A 15,935-nucleotide genomic window follows, 5' to 3' on the forward strand; every position below is an offset into this window, starting at 1 on the left:
GTGGTGGATAAGATTGGTTGGACTCCTTCTAGTAAAGGAAAACTCTCTGTATGCTCTTTCTACGAGGTCCTTACTATTCAAGCTAGCAACCACTATCCTTGGAAGAGCACTTGGAGGAGTAAAGCACAAGGTTACCTTTTTTTGTTTGGACTACATCCTTCCGGAAGATCCTGAAAATTGAGAATCTAAGGAAACGTGGGTTTGCCAAGGCCTCATGGATTGATTTTCTCAACAAAGTGGGATTAGTATGGGTTATGCCTAGGTGGGTGGTTGATCTACTAGCTAGTTGGAGAGGACTTAAGGGGATACCCCAGATTGAAGTTGTGGAAGATGGCTCTCATTTGTCTGCTTTGTTGCATTTGGAGGGAAATGAATGACCAGAATTTCGAGTAACGGGAGCACTCCATGGAATATTTTTTATTTTATTTTTTATAAGTAAAAATATTATATATATATATATCAAAAGGAGAAACCAAGTACACTAAATGTATTCAAGAAAACACATTGCCCAAAATGACCCAAAAAGCCCCTAAAGACCCAAAAAGCTCATGAAAAAACAACCCAAAATACACCAAACCAGAAAACCCAATTAGATACTGTGACATCTCCAAAAAGTGTTACTCTTGCTAATGGTTCTCTTGCTAAAGTTACAGGCATTGGATCCACTAAGCTCACCGACTCTATATCCTTATCATTTGTTCTATATGCTCATAGTTGTCCTTTTAATTTGTTGTCCATTAGTAAGATTACTCAAATTCTTCAATACTCAGTGACCTCTTATCCCTCTTCATGTGTCTTTTAGGATCTCAAGACGGGAAACAAGATTGGCACAGGGCATGAAGCTGGCAGTCTGTATTATCTTGATGTTAAACAGTCACCCACTCGAGCTCTTACATCCTCATCATCTGCTTATGAATGACACTGTCGCCTAGGTCACCTCTCTTTCCCTTTTGAAGCGTTAGGTTAGGGATCTAGGAAATGTGTCTCCCTTTCCTTGTGAAGCATGTCAAATTAGTAAACATCATCGTGTGTCTTTTGCACATCGAGTTGATAAACGAGCATCGAGTCCTTTTGAATTGATTCACTCTGATATATGGGAACCAATCAATATTGAATCAAACAAGTATTAGTATCTTGTCACATTTATTGATGACTACTCTCGTGTGACATGAGTGTTTCTGGTGAAGGCAAGATCTGAACTTCTTAACATATTCAAAGTGTTTTGTAAAGAAATTAAAACCCAATTTAACAAAAGAGTTCAAGTTTTGCGTTCTGTTAATACTAGAGAATATCAATCTAGTGCATTTGCTACTTACTTAAGAGACAAAGGAATTGTTCATCAAATTTCATGTTCTTATACACCCCAACAGAATGGGGTGGCCAAACGTAAAAATCGTCATTTGTTCGATGTAACCCGAGCACTTTTACTGCACATGCATGTTCCTAAACGATTTTGGAGTAATGGTGTTATGACTACTTGTTGCCTTATTAACTGTATGCTTTCATCAATTCTCGATGGTTCCTCTCATTTCTCCAACTTGTTTCCTTCATCTCCACCATTTACCCTTCAAAAAATTTTGGGTGTGTTTCCTATGTTCATAACCTTGACCCAGGTTTTGATAAGCTTGATCCATATTCTACCAAGTGTTTTTTTGTTGGTTATTCTCAGACTCAAAAAGGATATCGTTGTTATAGTCCTGTCCTTAGAAGCTACTTCACAAGTGCTGATGTTACCTTTTTTGAGTCCACACCTTATTTCTCTGACACAGCTTTGAGTGTTGAGTGTGATCCTCTACCATTACCTACTCTTACACTTTCCCATCCTGTCGCAGGTCCTCCACCTCCGCCTCCACCTCCACCCCCTTCCCCAGTTCCTTTACAAGTTTACTCGCGTCGTTTGTGGCTTCCGGCTTCCATGCCTTCACCAACCGTGTCTCCATCTTAGGATCCGGAGTTACCTAGTACTTCAGACTCTCCACCTATTGCTCTCCGCAAAGGTACTTGATCTTGTGTTACTCAACATCCGATTAGTCAATCTGTCTCATATCATGTCCTATCTCCATCATTCTCATGTTTTACCTCTCAACTTTCAAAATTCTCTATTCCTAAAACAGTTCAAGATGTTTTACCGGATCCGGGATGGAGGACAACAATGAAAGATGAAATGGATGCCCTTCACCGTAATGAGATATGGGATCTTATTCCACTACCACCTAGTAAGCAACCTGTTGGCTATATATGGATATATACAATCAAATTTCATCCTGATGGTTTTGTGGAACGTCTGAAAGCCCGCTTAATTGCAAAGGGTTACACTCAAACATATGACATTGATTACGAGGAGACTTTCTCTCCAGTTGCCAAAACCTTCTCTGTTCAAGTGTTGATCTCTCTTGCTGCTAATTTAGACTGACCTTATTTCAGCTGGATGTTAAGAATGCATTTCTGCATGGCGATTTGCATGAAGAAGTTTATATGGAGCAATCACCTGGGTTTGTTGCTCAGGGGAAGTATCGAGGTACTATATGCAAGTTAAAAAATGCATTATATGGTTTGGAACAATCTCCTCGAGCATGGTTTGGGAAGTTTTCTGATGTTGTATTGGCATTTGGTCTCCATAGATGCCAAACAGATCATTCAGTACTTCACCTACATAGTGATGCATGTCACATTTTGTTGATTGTATTGTGGACGACATTGTAATTACTAGGTGTGACTCTATTGGAATTGCTAGGCTGAAACAGTGTTTACATGATTAGTTTCAGACAAAAGGCTTGGGCAAGCTTAGATATTTCCTTAGAATTGAAGTCGGTAGATCTAAAGAGGGTATCAACCTATCTCAGAGGAAATATGTATTTGATCTTCTGGAAGAAACCAGCATGCTAGGTGCATGACCAATTGACATCCCTATGGACCCAAATCGTAAATTCTTGAAAGAGATAGAGGAGTTGTTTGGAGATCCAAGTAGGTATCAAAGACTTGGTTGGGAAATTAAATTGTCTCACTATCACTAGACCAGACATCTCTTATGCAGTGAGTGTACTGAGTCAATTTTTACAAACACTTAGGGTCTCACATTGGAATGCTGTAATTCATATTCTTCGTTATCTTAAGCGAGCATCTGGCCTTGGATTATTGTATCAATCAAATCGACATCTTAGGGTTGAAGCCTTTTCAAATGCTGATTGGACAAGATCCCCTTCAGATAGAAGATCTACTACTGGATATTGTACATTTATAGGAGGTAACTTAGTTACATGGAAGAGTAAGAAACAAGCAGTAGTAGCTTGGTCTAGTGCAGAAGCTGAATATAGGGCAATAAGTCACACTACTAGTGAGCTGGCATGGTTGAAACATTCTTCAAGAGATTGGGTTTCCAGCTCCCACCCCTCTTCAGTTATGTTGTGATAATCAAGCCGCAGTGCATATTGCCTCTAATCTTGTGTTCCATGAGAGAACAAAATATATAGAGATTGATTGTCACTTCATTCAAGGTAAGATACTAAGAGGTGACATTGTCGCACCTTTTGTGAAGTCTGCCAATCAACTCGCAGATGTGTTTACTAAGTTTTTGTGTGGAGTCGGTTAAAATTTATTTGTTTCAAGCTCGGTTTATATGATATATATGCCCCAGCTTGAGGGGGAGTCTTAGAGGACATGTTTGTAATTAATATAAGTGTGTGAGGGTATAAGTGTCAATTTTATGTAGTATATATATATGTTTGTACATCAATGAAATGAGTAAGATCTTTCCATGTGTTTCTACAAGGTCCATAAAAGAGCATAAAGGAATTTTTCTAAAGCATCTGCAAAAGTTGCATCAATTAATGATCAAATAGCGCAGTTATCAAATTTGATGAGTGCAGAGCGTAAATAATATTCATATAAATACCATAATACGTTGCATGTTCCTACCTCAATAACATGTCATTCATCACCAGACTAGAGGAAAGAAGTTGAAAAAAATAAAACTAATCAGGCAGAAGATACCTCAACTATATCTAGGGCGATCAAGCAGGCTTCTTGCTTCATCGAAGCCAGTAGAGGAGTTGCAGTAGTTATACACGAACTGACAATAGATCCAATTGTTCTTCTGTATCTTTTGGATTCATTTAACTTGAATGAAATGCTCTCCCATTGCTCTATGTTCACAATATCACAAACTATGAGCCAAGACTCGTAGAAAGAATAAGGAAAAAGAGTGGTAGCTAGAATACGAGTTAGCAGCCTTCCAGAATACCAAGATCTCAAAAGCCAGTCATTTTTCATTTTGTCTATAGAAAGAATAAGAAAAATCACACTTCACTTCACCCCCCCCCCCCCCAAAAAAAAAACCAAGGTTGTCACATAGACTTCAATTTAAAACACAAGTTGCAATTTACACCCTCTTTAGATTTAACTGTTAAGATGGATCAAAAATAGATAATGTGACATGATCTTTAAAGGAGGGGACAAATTACAAACGGTGTGGCAGTTGGAATTGTAAAGTGACAACTTTGGTGGTCATATTGCAAAAAGTGTGGTAGTTTGTGGGGATCAAAAGGACTTTTTCCAAAGAAATATCAAGTCTTTCCAACACTAAGAACAAATAGAGCATTATATATGGGAAACAAGATATCTTAAAGGCAATGGTTTCGCATATATAAACATAGATGCATACATACATAATGTAGAGTGAGAGATTGTTTAGACATCCATCTATCGATAGAATAATTTGTTGCAGACAAGTACTTCAATAGACACAGAGCCAGCAGTGGCTGGTAAAATCAAAACAAAGAGCAGATACTGAGCCACAACCTACATGGCCAAAACAATGGCTCAAATGAGCTAAAAAGCATTAGGGGAAATTTATATAGCCAACTAGTGGCAAAGCAATGGCCAATGGCTAACTAGTGTCTGGAGATCATTCATGCCCACAAAGGGACCTAAGACAGCAAAAAACCCGAAAGAAGCCCACCATCAAGTGCAATGGGAGGTAGAAGGCCTAATGGACGCGAACTTTTGTGGTTGGAGAAAACATTCACAGCTAAGGGATACACACACGTGGTATGAAATCAGTAATGGCAACTGATGTGGGCACCATTTAAGCACTGGGGAATTTGGCGTTAACCTTATTAAGCAAACACTGAGTTATCTCATAGTGACAACTAGTCCTCTTGACATGAGAATTCCTTGAGCCCTTCATTACTTAAACCAAGAAATTAAACAAATAAAAAAGAGAGCTCAATTGAGCTTTAAAAAAAAAGAGCTAATCAATAGAAGACACTAAAAAAAAAACCATGACTGGCTAAGGTTGGATACTTCATTATCCACTACATAAAAGAGAGAATTCTAGAAAGGAAAAATTAAATTTTCACTCTCCACATAAAAGAAAAGGTTCCACCATGTGTAAAAAGGAAAATTGAAGGTCTAACAATAAAAGATCAGAAAAACATGAAAAGGGTACAGAACTAAAAATATAAAGAACCTGCGTTTATTGAAGTAATGGATGGCAAATAATTGTTCTTTCCTCGTGATAAACAGTAAACGGAGGCAACACTATATGCATCACTGAAGTGTTCTGAGAAACACTACAAGTTGCATTAGTTTACAAAAGATAATTTGTTTTTCGTAAGGTCAAATTGATTTCTATTGCTTCTTCCTCAATTAAATATGTTTTTTTCCTGAAAAAGAAATTTAATTAATGCAATCGTCAAGTTAACTATGACCGGTGACACACCTAATAAACGATATGCAAAGTAGATGAAATTGCAGAAAGTGCCAACAGATAGATAAACCTCAAATACCAGTATCTCTATATGGCCATCATTGAATAGTGAGAAGTATATTATATGATATCTTTTAAAAAAAGAAAAAAAAAAAGAGCAACTCCCCTCCCATTGGGGAGCCTGTATCCTTCAATTTAAAAAAGGGAGGATGCCATGTGCATGTAAAATAAATCCAAAGATTAGAAATGGTGCCGTGCTACCTTCTCTATTGCTCTCAAATGGGTCTACTTCTCTCTCTCGCCTCTTCATTTCCCTCCCTCTCTTGTGATTTTGAAGACGATAGCAAAGAGAAAAAAATCCTCACCTCTGAGAACCAAAAATTCTTCCCCAATCAGCTCTGATGAAAACAAAGCAAAAGACAAATCCCTAATATGAAATTTGAAGAATCTCTGCCATTCATGAGAAACCAATTTATCCCGATTGCTTGAAAATTAATAACTCACAAATCCTAGCTCAAAATGATCCAAAAGTTGGAGGTAATTCTAGCCATAGATCAAAGCTTTTTAGTCACACCCGAGCCCTAGATCTTAGGTTGGATTTTTAGAATTTAAGCTGATGGGCCCATAATTCTGGCCCAACCTTAAGATGGGCTACAAGCATAGGGATTGAGTGAAAATTTTGGGTAAATCTCTGTTTTTAGGCCAATAAAGCCCTAGGATGTGCCCTGGCTGAACCTTAAGTGGACTAGGAATCCAAGTTCAACTAGGATAAGTCCAGAGACTCTAGACCCAGATTTCTGCTAGGAGTCCTAAGCTCAACTGGAGTCCAAGATACATCAGGAAAAACCTAGAAAATGGCTGTTACAGCCAGTAAAAATTCCAAAAACCCCCCAATTCATTAGGAATTCTAATCCTAGACAGGTTAGGACCCTATCACCACATGTACAAATCCTAGAAAACATAGGAGACTACTCAGCCACGGCCAGGATTCCCCACAACTTCTAGGAGTGCAATTCCTGCAAGAAAACAAAATCCCAGAAGCTTAGAACACCCCTCTGCCACCCCTTGTCAATCACAGCAGTCAAGTAACTAACCATGGAGGAGCTAAACTCATTCTCCATGGGCTCCAAGGATGTGAACTGTTCTTGCCATGTCTTTGGATGGATCGTCATCTCCATCAAGCACGAGGGGAGGCCTGTTGCAACACTGACCATGCCTCCATCTGTGCCTATCGTGCCTTTGAATGTATCATCATTTCCCTCCTCGTCAGTTCGATACTTTCAAGACTGGTAGAAAATCATGGTGAGAGAGAGAGAAATGGAGAGGAGATTGAGAGTAGAGACCTATTTGGGAGAGTGAGAGAGAAAGTGATGCATTGTGTTTCTAACCTGATTTTTTTTCTAATACACATGGCATCCTCCCTTTTAAATTGGACAATAAAGCAGGCTCTCAAATGGGATGGCAGCCACTACCAAAGAAATACTGCTGTGAAACAAAAAGAAACATGAGTCAAGAAACCACCTAATTCCATGTGAGACATGTCATTATCATCAAAGAAAGATGTATCGGAGCCTTGCTTGGATCCTGTTCTTGCCACGTTCTCAACATCGGACATCATTGACTTCACATGCAAAAAATAAGACTCAGCCTGAGTGGGCAATGAGCACGCCTCTTGCTTTGATGCCTTGGCAATCTCTGCAACAGCCTGAAAATATTATCAGATACTCCTTACAACATAGCATTTCAGGCTATGCAGATATAACTATAAGGTGAGATAAGCCCATGACCTACAAGAGCTTCAAGTGCAAAATATAAAAGCAAAAATCACACAATGTATAATGCCAATAAACATACTTCAACTGCAATTACATTTCCATCATGAGGTCATCTAGATTTGGCTTACTATTTTTTTTTTTTTTTTTTTTTTTTGAGATTTGGCTTACCATAAGGTGTAACTAGTCCACAACTAATAAATGATTAGACAGCAACTGAAGCATACAAGTTTCACCAATTTCCTATGCTATTTATTTGGATGGTATTTATTTAGTTGCCTTCGCACAACTACTGAAAAGAGCACCATGTTTGAATCTAGCATTTGCTTTTTCTAAATACCCAAACAAAGTGAAAACAATTTTTATCAGTAAATAAGAATTTTATTAATGCGAGATAGGCATAGCCCGAAGTGAAATGAGAGTTAAACTAAACCGAAATTGTTAAAATTGTTTTGCCATGTACAAGAGGAATGATACAAAAACAAATGCAACTGCTGACAAAAAAAGTCAACAAGGTTATGCAGACTTCATAAGGATCTTCATCACAATGATGATGGTGATGATGAAGATCATGGTTATAACAATGACAATTTTGATGATTATGATGATGATGAGAAAAACTCACAAGAAACTTCTGTTCTATGTTTCTTTTATTTGGAAATCTTCTCTATTTGTTTTCTGAATTCATCTTATGTTACCTTGACACCTGTGTTTCTTTCCAGGTATATAACTTCTCCACCCTCAACATTGGGCCATTTTACAATGCTCTCTTATAAAAGAAATTTACTCTAATCTTACAATGGAAATCAGCAGTCTTTAATCATGTGCATGTAAATATTAAAGTTAAATATAACGAGAATTAAAAAGCATGAATAATAAGTGATATTGCCATTGACTTTAGTTCGGGTGTTGATCGCCCCCAGATTAAAGTTTAAGTTGGACACTGTAAATACTGTAATAGACTAGCATGGAAAAATTCAATTTTTTTTATAAGTAAAACTTTATTGATAGGAATAGGCATAGCCCAAACACACAAGAAGTATACATAGAAAAGCCTAAGTTCCACTAAGCACTAGTGAGGGATACAAACCAATCATGAAAACTATCCTCATTATAACTAATGACCGAAGCCCAAGAAAATAAAGTATTATAAAAGAATCTCTTTAGCTCATCCAATGAACGCTCCCGGTTTTCAAAACACCTCTTATTTCTCTCCATCCACAAACACCACATAATTCAAAGGGGAATCATTTTCCACACAGCGACAATGTGAGCATTTCCCCTAATACCTTTCCAGCACCTAAGAATATCCATAACTCATCCAAGCATAACCCATGCCACACCAGTCCGGTTAAAGATCTCATTCCACAAGAATTGAGCCACCTCGGAATGTAACAAAAGATGATCCACGGATTCCCCATTTTTCTTACACAAGAAACACCAATCCGTAATGATGAGACCACGTTTCCTCAAATTATCAGTGGTGAGCACTCTCCCGAGAGAAGCAGTCCATACAAAGAAAGCAATCTTAGGACTTTGGAGAGACCTTACACTTCCAAATAGCCTTCCAAAGAAAACAATGATCATTAGAGAATCCCAAGAGAGCCTTGTAATAGGAGTGCACCGAGAACCTGTTACTCCCAACAGGATCCCGAATCATCCTATCTTCCATCACATTACCGAATGACATAGCATACAAGGAATCGAAAAAAGTCAGCAAACATTCCAATGGAAAGAACCATTAGAACACACCAACAAATCAGCCACCACAGCCTCTTTATCTCTAGAAATCTGGTAAAGAGACAGAAAAAAAATACTAAAGAGCCCTTGCACCACACCAAACATCATGCAAAAGTAAACACCATTACCATTTCCAACTGCCAACCTGAAAAAGTTGGAGAACCTCTCCCATCCAGAACGAATATATTTCCACAAACCCACACCATATGCCCCCCTAACTTCATTAGAACACCAACTCCCCCCCTCAAGCTCTTGATAAGTAAGAGAAATTTTACTAATACAAAGATAGGCATAGCCCAAGTACACAGGTGGTACACAAAAGAAAGCACCTAGTTAGGAACTAGAAATAAATACAAGTCATGGAATTTAAGACCACTAAAATCTATAGCCATGGCCCACACAAATAAAGTCTTGAAAAAGAAACTTTTAAAATCTTTGAAAGAGCGCCCCCAATCCTCGAAATTCCACTCATTCATTTCTCTCCAAATGCACCGTAGGAGACAAATGGGTGCCATCTTCCACATTGCAACAATCTGTGGGATACCCTTAAGACCTCTTCAACTCCCTAGAAGATCAACCCCCTTCCCTGGCATAGCTCATGGTAATCCAACCCAGCTAAAGAAATCATTAAATAAGGATCTAGCAATTTCACGGTGGAGTAAGTGATCCACTGTTTCTCTTCCTGCTCGAGTCTTTGGGTGTGTTTGTTCAAGTTCATGGTCTAACTCAGATCAGATAAATTAGATCTTAGAGCTCTTACATGTGTTTTCTCGAGATATTTTCGCTTGAGGCTATAAATGCTATCATCCTCCTTCAAGGATGAAATTGTATATATGGATGCAATTTCTATCAGAATCTTTATTTTCAAACTGTCTTCAATATATATTCCTCAAAGTATACAAGATGCATTCGGTGATGCTTAGTAGAGAGAAGCAACACTCTTCATAAGACTTACACTAGGGATCTTGTTGAGTTAACTGAAGGGTAAAAAGGAAGTTGAATGAACATGCGTGAGATATGAAGCATAACGCCGATGGTTCTCTGGAATGGTACAAAATAAAGTTGGCAGCAAAAGGCTTTATGCAAACCAATGGGATGGACTATGGGGACAAACTTCCTCCAGGAGAAACAATGAATCCAATTGAAGCTTTCCTCCCTTTGGTAGCAAATCTAGGTTGACCATTTCAGCAATTTGGTTTAAACAATGCATTTCTTCAGAGACTTAGATGAGAAGTGACATGGAGGTTAATTCTGGTCTTGAATTTTCTTTGGCCAATGGTAGTGTGTAAGTTGAAGAAGTTATTACACGGACTGAAGCAGTCTCCTAGGGTATGGCTGAAAGATTTTCCCATGTTAGTAGAGAAAAGTAGTCAGCATGAGATCAAATGCAGAAGAGTTTACAGCCATGGCATATGAAGTTCGTGTGGGATTATGAGAGAAAATATTGTCGAAAGAATATAGATATGACTAAAGATCCCATAAGGTTGTGTTGTGACAAAAAAGTGGCCATAATCCAGTATATAGGTATGGCCATATTTTGCCTATAATCCAGTATATAGAATCATGAACATGGACGTTGATAATCATTATATCAAATGGAAATTGCATGTTGGCTTAATATGTGCACTTTATGTGAAGATAGAAGAACAACATACAGATATCTTGACAAAGTGTACAGTAGTATCTTTCACAAAACCTTAAACAAGCTGAGGATGTAAGATATCTTCCCACAGCTCGAGGGAGAGTGTTAATGAGTCATAAAAGTTTCTATAATTGGTTCTATTGTATTGGAAGCTATTTATATACTTATATTTGTCCTACTTCAGTGTAACTGTGTAAGTAATATGTTGATTAGGAACCCACATTCAGGTCTTTCTCTCAAAAGCTTCAAAGTTTAAACTATTCTGCCTTTGTTTCTCAATAATCAGGTTAAGTGATCTATTGACTTATGAGCAGACACATATGATACATACATAAACACATCACAAAATAGGGATTATAAACCCTTAAGTTTTGATTAGATGTGACAGAAATTACAATCAACCGAAAGCATAAATTATTTCATAATCTCAAGTAAAGATAACTGAGACTTCTTAAATACTTGGCAATGTCGAGATAATCTTAAAGACAGCCATGAGTAATTAATTTTTACTCCCATTCATGTCTCTAAGCAACTAAATAGTTGATAAGGTATTTAAGAACTGCAGCTCTCACCCCCTTGTTCCTGTACTTGCTCTCAATATATTGGACCATGATAGTGTCCAAGTTTAAAGGTGAGATACAAAGGAGGGGATAAGAGTTCTGCAGCTTTTAATAAAGACTTGAAATAACAACGGAAACAACAGATAACACGAAGCAGAAAAAGCACGCATGCAACACAAAGAAATCATGCACTGTATAACTATTGACCTTTAAAAAGGGAACTGTCAAATCAGGGTGTTGATGCCTGCCAAGAATCTCAAGTTCCAGTGAAACAGCGCGCATCTGTTCAATATTACAGTGTCAGACCAAAAGCATCACTTCCAAAAGTTGTAAGTCTCATTAGAACCAGCTCTTTACTTAATATATCTACACAAAATGAGGAACAAAACAATATAATTGAGGAGAACACATCTGGGAGGAAATAAATTAGGCACAAACCCTGTATCTGCATTGCTAAAAAAGAGAACTTGCTACTTCAGCAAAAATCAAAAGCTTTCACAAATAACATCTTGAATCAAAGCATAAGAACTAACTGGGACGAACTTAGAATTACATTAAAAGACAACATTAATAACTCTCTAAGCAGAACAAACTCACTGAAATAAAGAGGAGAATTACAGTAACATACAATCTTCAGGATAAATCAGAAAGATGAGCAAGTTAATTACTCTCAAGTATCAATATAGCTATCAAAGTCAAGGATATATAGTCATACCGGTTCCTCCAATAGAGGCAGTATTTTGTGAGCTACTCCAATATAAGAAAGCATAGCAGCAAGCACATTAGGGACATGAGGATTAAGATCCAAATGACGTAATTGCCGACAAATTGAATCAATTACATAGTCTGCATTTTCAAGAACTAACTGTCCAACCTACAAGAAATATATTTAATAACAGTCATGCACTAGCAAATACTAAAAAAAGACTATGATTGAGTCATGCCTTCTTACCGTTGGATAGCCAGATGTAGCAGAAAGAACATGTAAAACAGCATCTGCGGCTCTTCTGACCTCAAAATTTGAAGAAACAAGATTCTCAAGCAACATATATAGAGACGAGTGAAGAAATCCACTGGAGGAAAAATCTCTACCAAGGCATATACTAAAAATGCCTATGCCATCAATTATAACCTGTTTGGGGGCAACAAAGCTACAATCAGTACAATGTAAATCTGCAAAGAACATGCTAAACTGATGCAAGATTCACAGGATTATATATCAGGAGGAGGAAAATGTAAATTTCCTGTTGTAGCATAGCCGTGTCACAAAAGAAGTGTAAACTGATATCTTCAGCTTCACCGTCACGATGTAGAGAAGGTTTATGATCTATTGGAAGAGCCCACAACTCAGGGGATAAATACTCATGTAAGATTCCACCAACACAATCAGTCAAGTGACTCCTTACACCTTTATCCTGAGAAGCCTTCCAGACAGATTCATTAGGCACAGAGCATTCAAGTTTGTAATGCTGACAATTAGCGAGTCCAGCATCAAACTCCTGAACCTCTTCGCTTTTTGACCTGGACTTCTGAAACATCCTAGTGCAGATGTCAACAGCTTGATCTGATAAGCCATAAATCATCTCATTTAGGATACACACAGCAGTGCTTGCCTGCCGCAGTAACTGTCCTGAACCAGTTCTATTATACCAAGACTGCCAGGTCTCAGTGCTGTACTCCTTCACACGAATCTCAGAAATCAATTTACGCAAATAAACCAGCGGAATATCAGTGATAATTGATAGATGCCCTTCCCTCCTTAAGTCTAGCAACAAGCAAGATCAAAGATACACCGTGTAAGAACAAAACAGAAAAAACATAAGTCTGAACAAAGAAATAGAAGTCCATGAGTTGAAATGACCTGATATTAAAGATAGACCTACAAGCCTAAGAATTCCAGCAAGAGCCTTGTATAGTTTCGGACTACCAACATAAACAAACCAAGGGGGCATCCGTGGAAGCTCAAAAATTTTCAGTACATTATTCAGTGTGTATTCTATATCATTTTCCTGAATGCACATGGGCATCGTGTTTTCAGATGGAGCCTCATTCATAATAGTCAGATGATTAGCAGTCAAGTTAGTTCCAGCTTTCAACTCAGCAATAGAGGGAAGGAATCCAACTGAGGATCGCCTTATTGAAATAAGCTTGTCAAGAGAACCAGCAAACAAAGAATTCTGGCTCAGACAGACAGCAAAAACATCCAAGAATTGAGCAGCTGCAACCTAAAGTTCCACACAAAAATAAGGTTACTGTCGCACACAAGTAAAAAGAATCTTATTAAAAAGAATAATAGAGGGTCACTTGAGAGAAGGGGGAGAGACTAGAGATGAGAAAGGTGAGAGAAGAGAAATAGAGGGTAGAGAGAAGAGTGAACACTGAAATTGGGAGGGTAAAATTGCAAAGAATACTTTTTATAAATTGAAGATATTGCCGACAGTGTGGTCGAAGTATTGGCGAAGCACGGGTGTTAATATAGAAAAAAATAAACTCAGTCCTCAAGTTAGATATAGGCAAAAACAAAATGAGGTGGCTGATATAATTTCCTTTGAAATAATTTTGTGATAAAACTCACTTGAAAACCAATACAAATATTTATATGTACAACAAATGAAAATTAACAACATACGGGAGTACGTAGGAGGTGATCCACAACAATCTGAGGACCAGCATAATATATTACTACGAGTAACTGCTGAGCATGTGATATGGCTAGTGATTCTTCTCTCCCAAGCACCAGTTTCGGGAGCTTTTCAATTAGCCTGGTTTTGCAAACAAAATATAGCTCTAATGATATGACTTTCAAGAGATGAATCCAATTAAAACAACACTCTGACCAGTATCGGATATAGCACAAACCTGCTAAAAATCTCAGCAACATCATATTCTGAATGAATTTTCCCACCTAACGAGAATAAATAATCAAGGAACTCTTGTGCCACTACAGACACCACCTCAGAATCATCAACAACCAAAACACACAAGCATTCCTGTATAAGTGGAATCAACTAGAGATATTAAATTCAGTATTTAGCAGTAAAAAAGTTAAAAATACAACATCTTTCATATCAACAAAATTTTACTGATAATAAGAAACAAAATCAAAATTATTAATATACCAGAAGATGAAACAGCTAAAAGCAACTCGGCTTCTTATCTTTAGATGGGGACAACAAACAAATAGAATAAGAGAACAGCATCAATCTGGAGGCAGTTTAGTCCTCCAGATTGACTAACAGAACAGCATCAATAAGAGAACAGCATCAATCTATTAACAGAATCAACTGGGACTATTTGTTGTTATGGTCCTGTTCTTAGACGCTACTTCACAAGTGCTGATGTTACCTTCTTTGAGTCCATATCCTATTTCTTGGACGCAGCTTCGAGTATTGAGTGTGATCATCTACCGTTACCTACTCTTACACTTTCTCCTTCACACTCATCCAGCCTTACCCAACCCTCCTCCATGCCTCCCCCAGCTCCTTTACAGGTTTACTCGCGTTGCTTGCGGCCGCTGGCTTCCATGCCTTCACCAACCATGTCTTCATCTTCAAATCCTGAGTTACCTAGTATTTCAGACTCTCCACCTATTGCTCTCCGCAAAGGTACTCGATCTTGTGTTACTCAACATCCGATTAGTCAATTTGTCTCATATCATGCCTTATCTCCTTCATTCTTATGTTTTACTTCTAAGCTTTCAAAACTTTCTGTTCCTAAGACAGTTCAAGATGCTTTATTGATTTGGGATGGAGGACATCTATGAAAAATAAAATGGATGTCTTTCACCATAATGGGACATGAGATCTTGTTCCACTACCACCTAGTAAGCAACCTGTTGGCTATAAATGAGTATATACAATCAAATTTCATCATGATGGTTCCGTGGAACGTTTGAAAGCCCACTTGGTTGCTAAGGGTTACACTCAAACATATGACATTGATTACGAGGAGACTTTCTCCCCCTTTGCCAAAATCTCTTATGTTCGAGCGTTGATCTCTCTTGCTGCTAATCTAGATTGGCTCTTATTTCAGCTGGATGTTAAGAATGCATTTTTACATGGCGGCATGAAGAAGTTTATATGGAGCAACCACCTGGGTTTGTTGCTCAGGGGGGGTATCGAGGTACTGTATGCAAGTTAAAAAATACATTATATGGTTTGAAACAATCTCCTCGAGCATGGTTTGGGAAGTTTTCTGATGTTGTATTGGCATTTGGTCTTCATAGATACCAAACAGACCATTCGGTATTTCACCTACATAGTGATGCAGGTCACATTTTGTTGGTTGTATATGTGGACGACCTTGTAATTATTGGGAGTGACTCTGTTGAAATTGCTAGGCTAAAACAGTGTTTACATGATCAATTTTAGACAAAAGACTTGTACAAGCTTAGATATTTCCTTGGAATTGAAGTTAGTAGATCTAAAGAGGGTATCAACCTATCTCAGAGGAAATATGTACTTGACCTTTTGGAAGAAACCGACATGTTGGGTGCACAACCTATTGACACCCCT

At 37.9% G+C, this 15,935-nt stretch overlaps 1 protein-coding gene across 1 annotated transcript in view; it reads right to left on the reverse strand.

Moving 5' to 3' along the window:
* The window catches only part of LOC108987186, a 64,715-nt gene that overhangs the window by 16,905 nt on the left and 31,875 nt on the right, over positions 1 to 15,935 (reverse strand). The window contains exons 7-15 of the mRNA XM_018960062.2: positions 14,281 to 14,411; positions 14,051 to 14,183; positions 13,283 to 13,646; positions 12,666 to 13,186; positions 12,374 to 12,553; positions 12,137 to 12,295; positions 11,629 to 11,703; positions 7,229 to 7,412; positions 3,991 to 4,142 (exon numbers count right to left, since the gene is read on the reverse strand). Of these exons, the coding sequence (XP_018815607.2) occupies positions 3,991 to 4,142; positions 7,229 to 7,412; positions 11,629 to 11,703; positions 12,137 to 12,295; positions 12,374 to 12,553; positions 12,666 to 13,186; positions 13,283 to 13,646; positions 14,051 to 14,183; positions 14,281 to 14,411 (1,899 nt within the window). The remainder of the gene's footprint in view (positions 1 to 3,990; positions 4,143 to 7,228; positions 7,413 to 11,628; positions 11,704 to 12,136; positions 12,296 to 12,373; positions 12,554 to 12,665; positions 13,187 to 13,282; positions 13,647 to 14,050; positions 14,184 to 14,280; positions 14,412 to 15,935) is intronic.

The sequence above is a fragment of the Juglans regia genome, chromosome 2 (assembly GCF_001411555.2).
Source record: "Juglans regia cultivar Chandler chromosome 2, Walnut 2.0, whole genome shotgun sequence".
Taxonomy (NCBI): domain Eukaryota; kingdom Viridiplantae; phylum Streptophyta; class Magnoliopsida; order Fagales; family Juglandaceae; genus Juglans; species Juglans regia.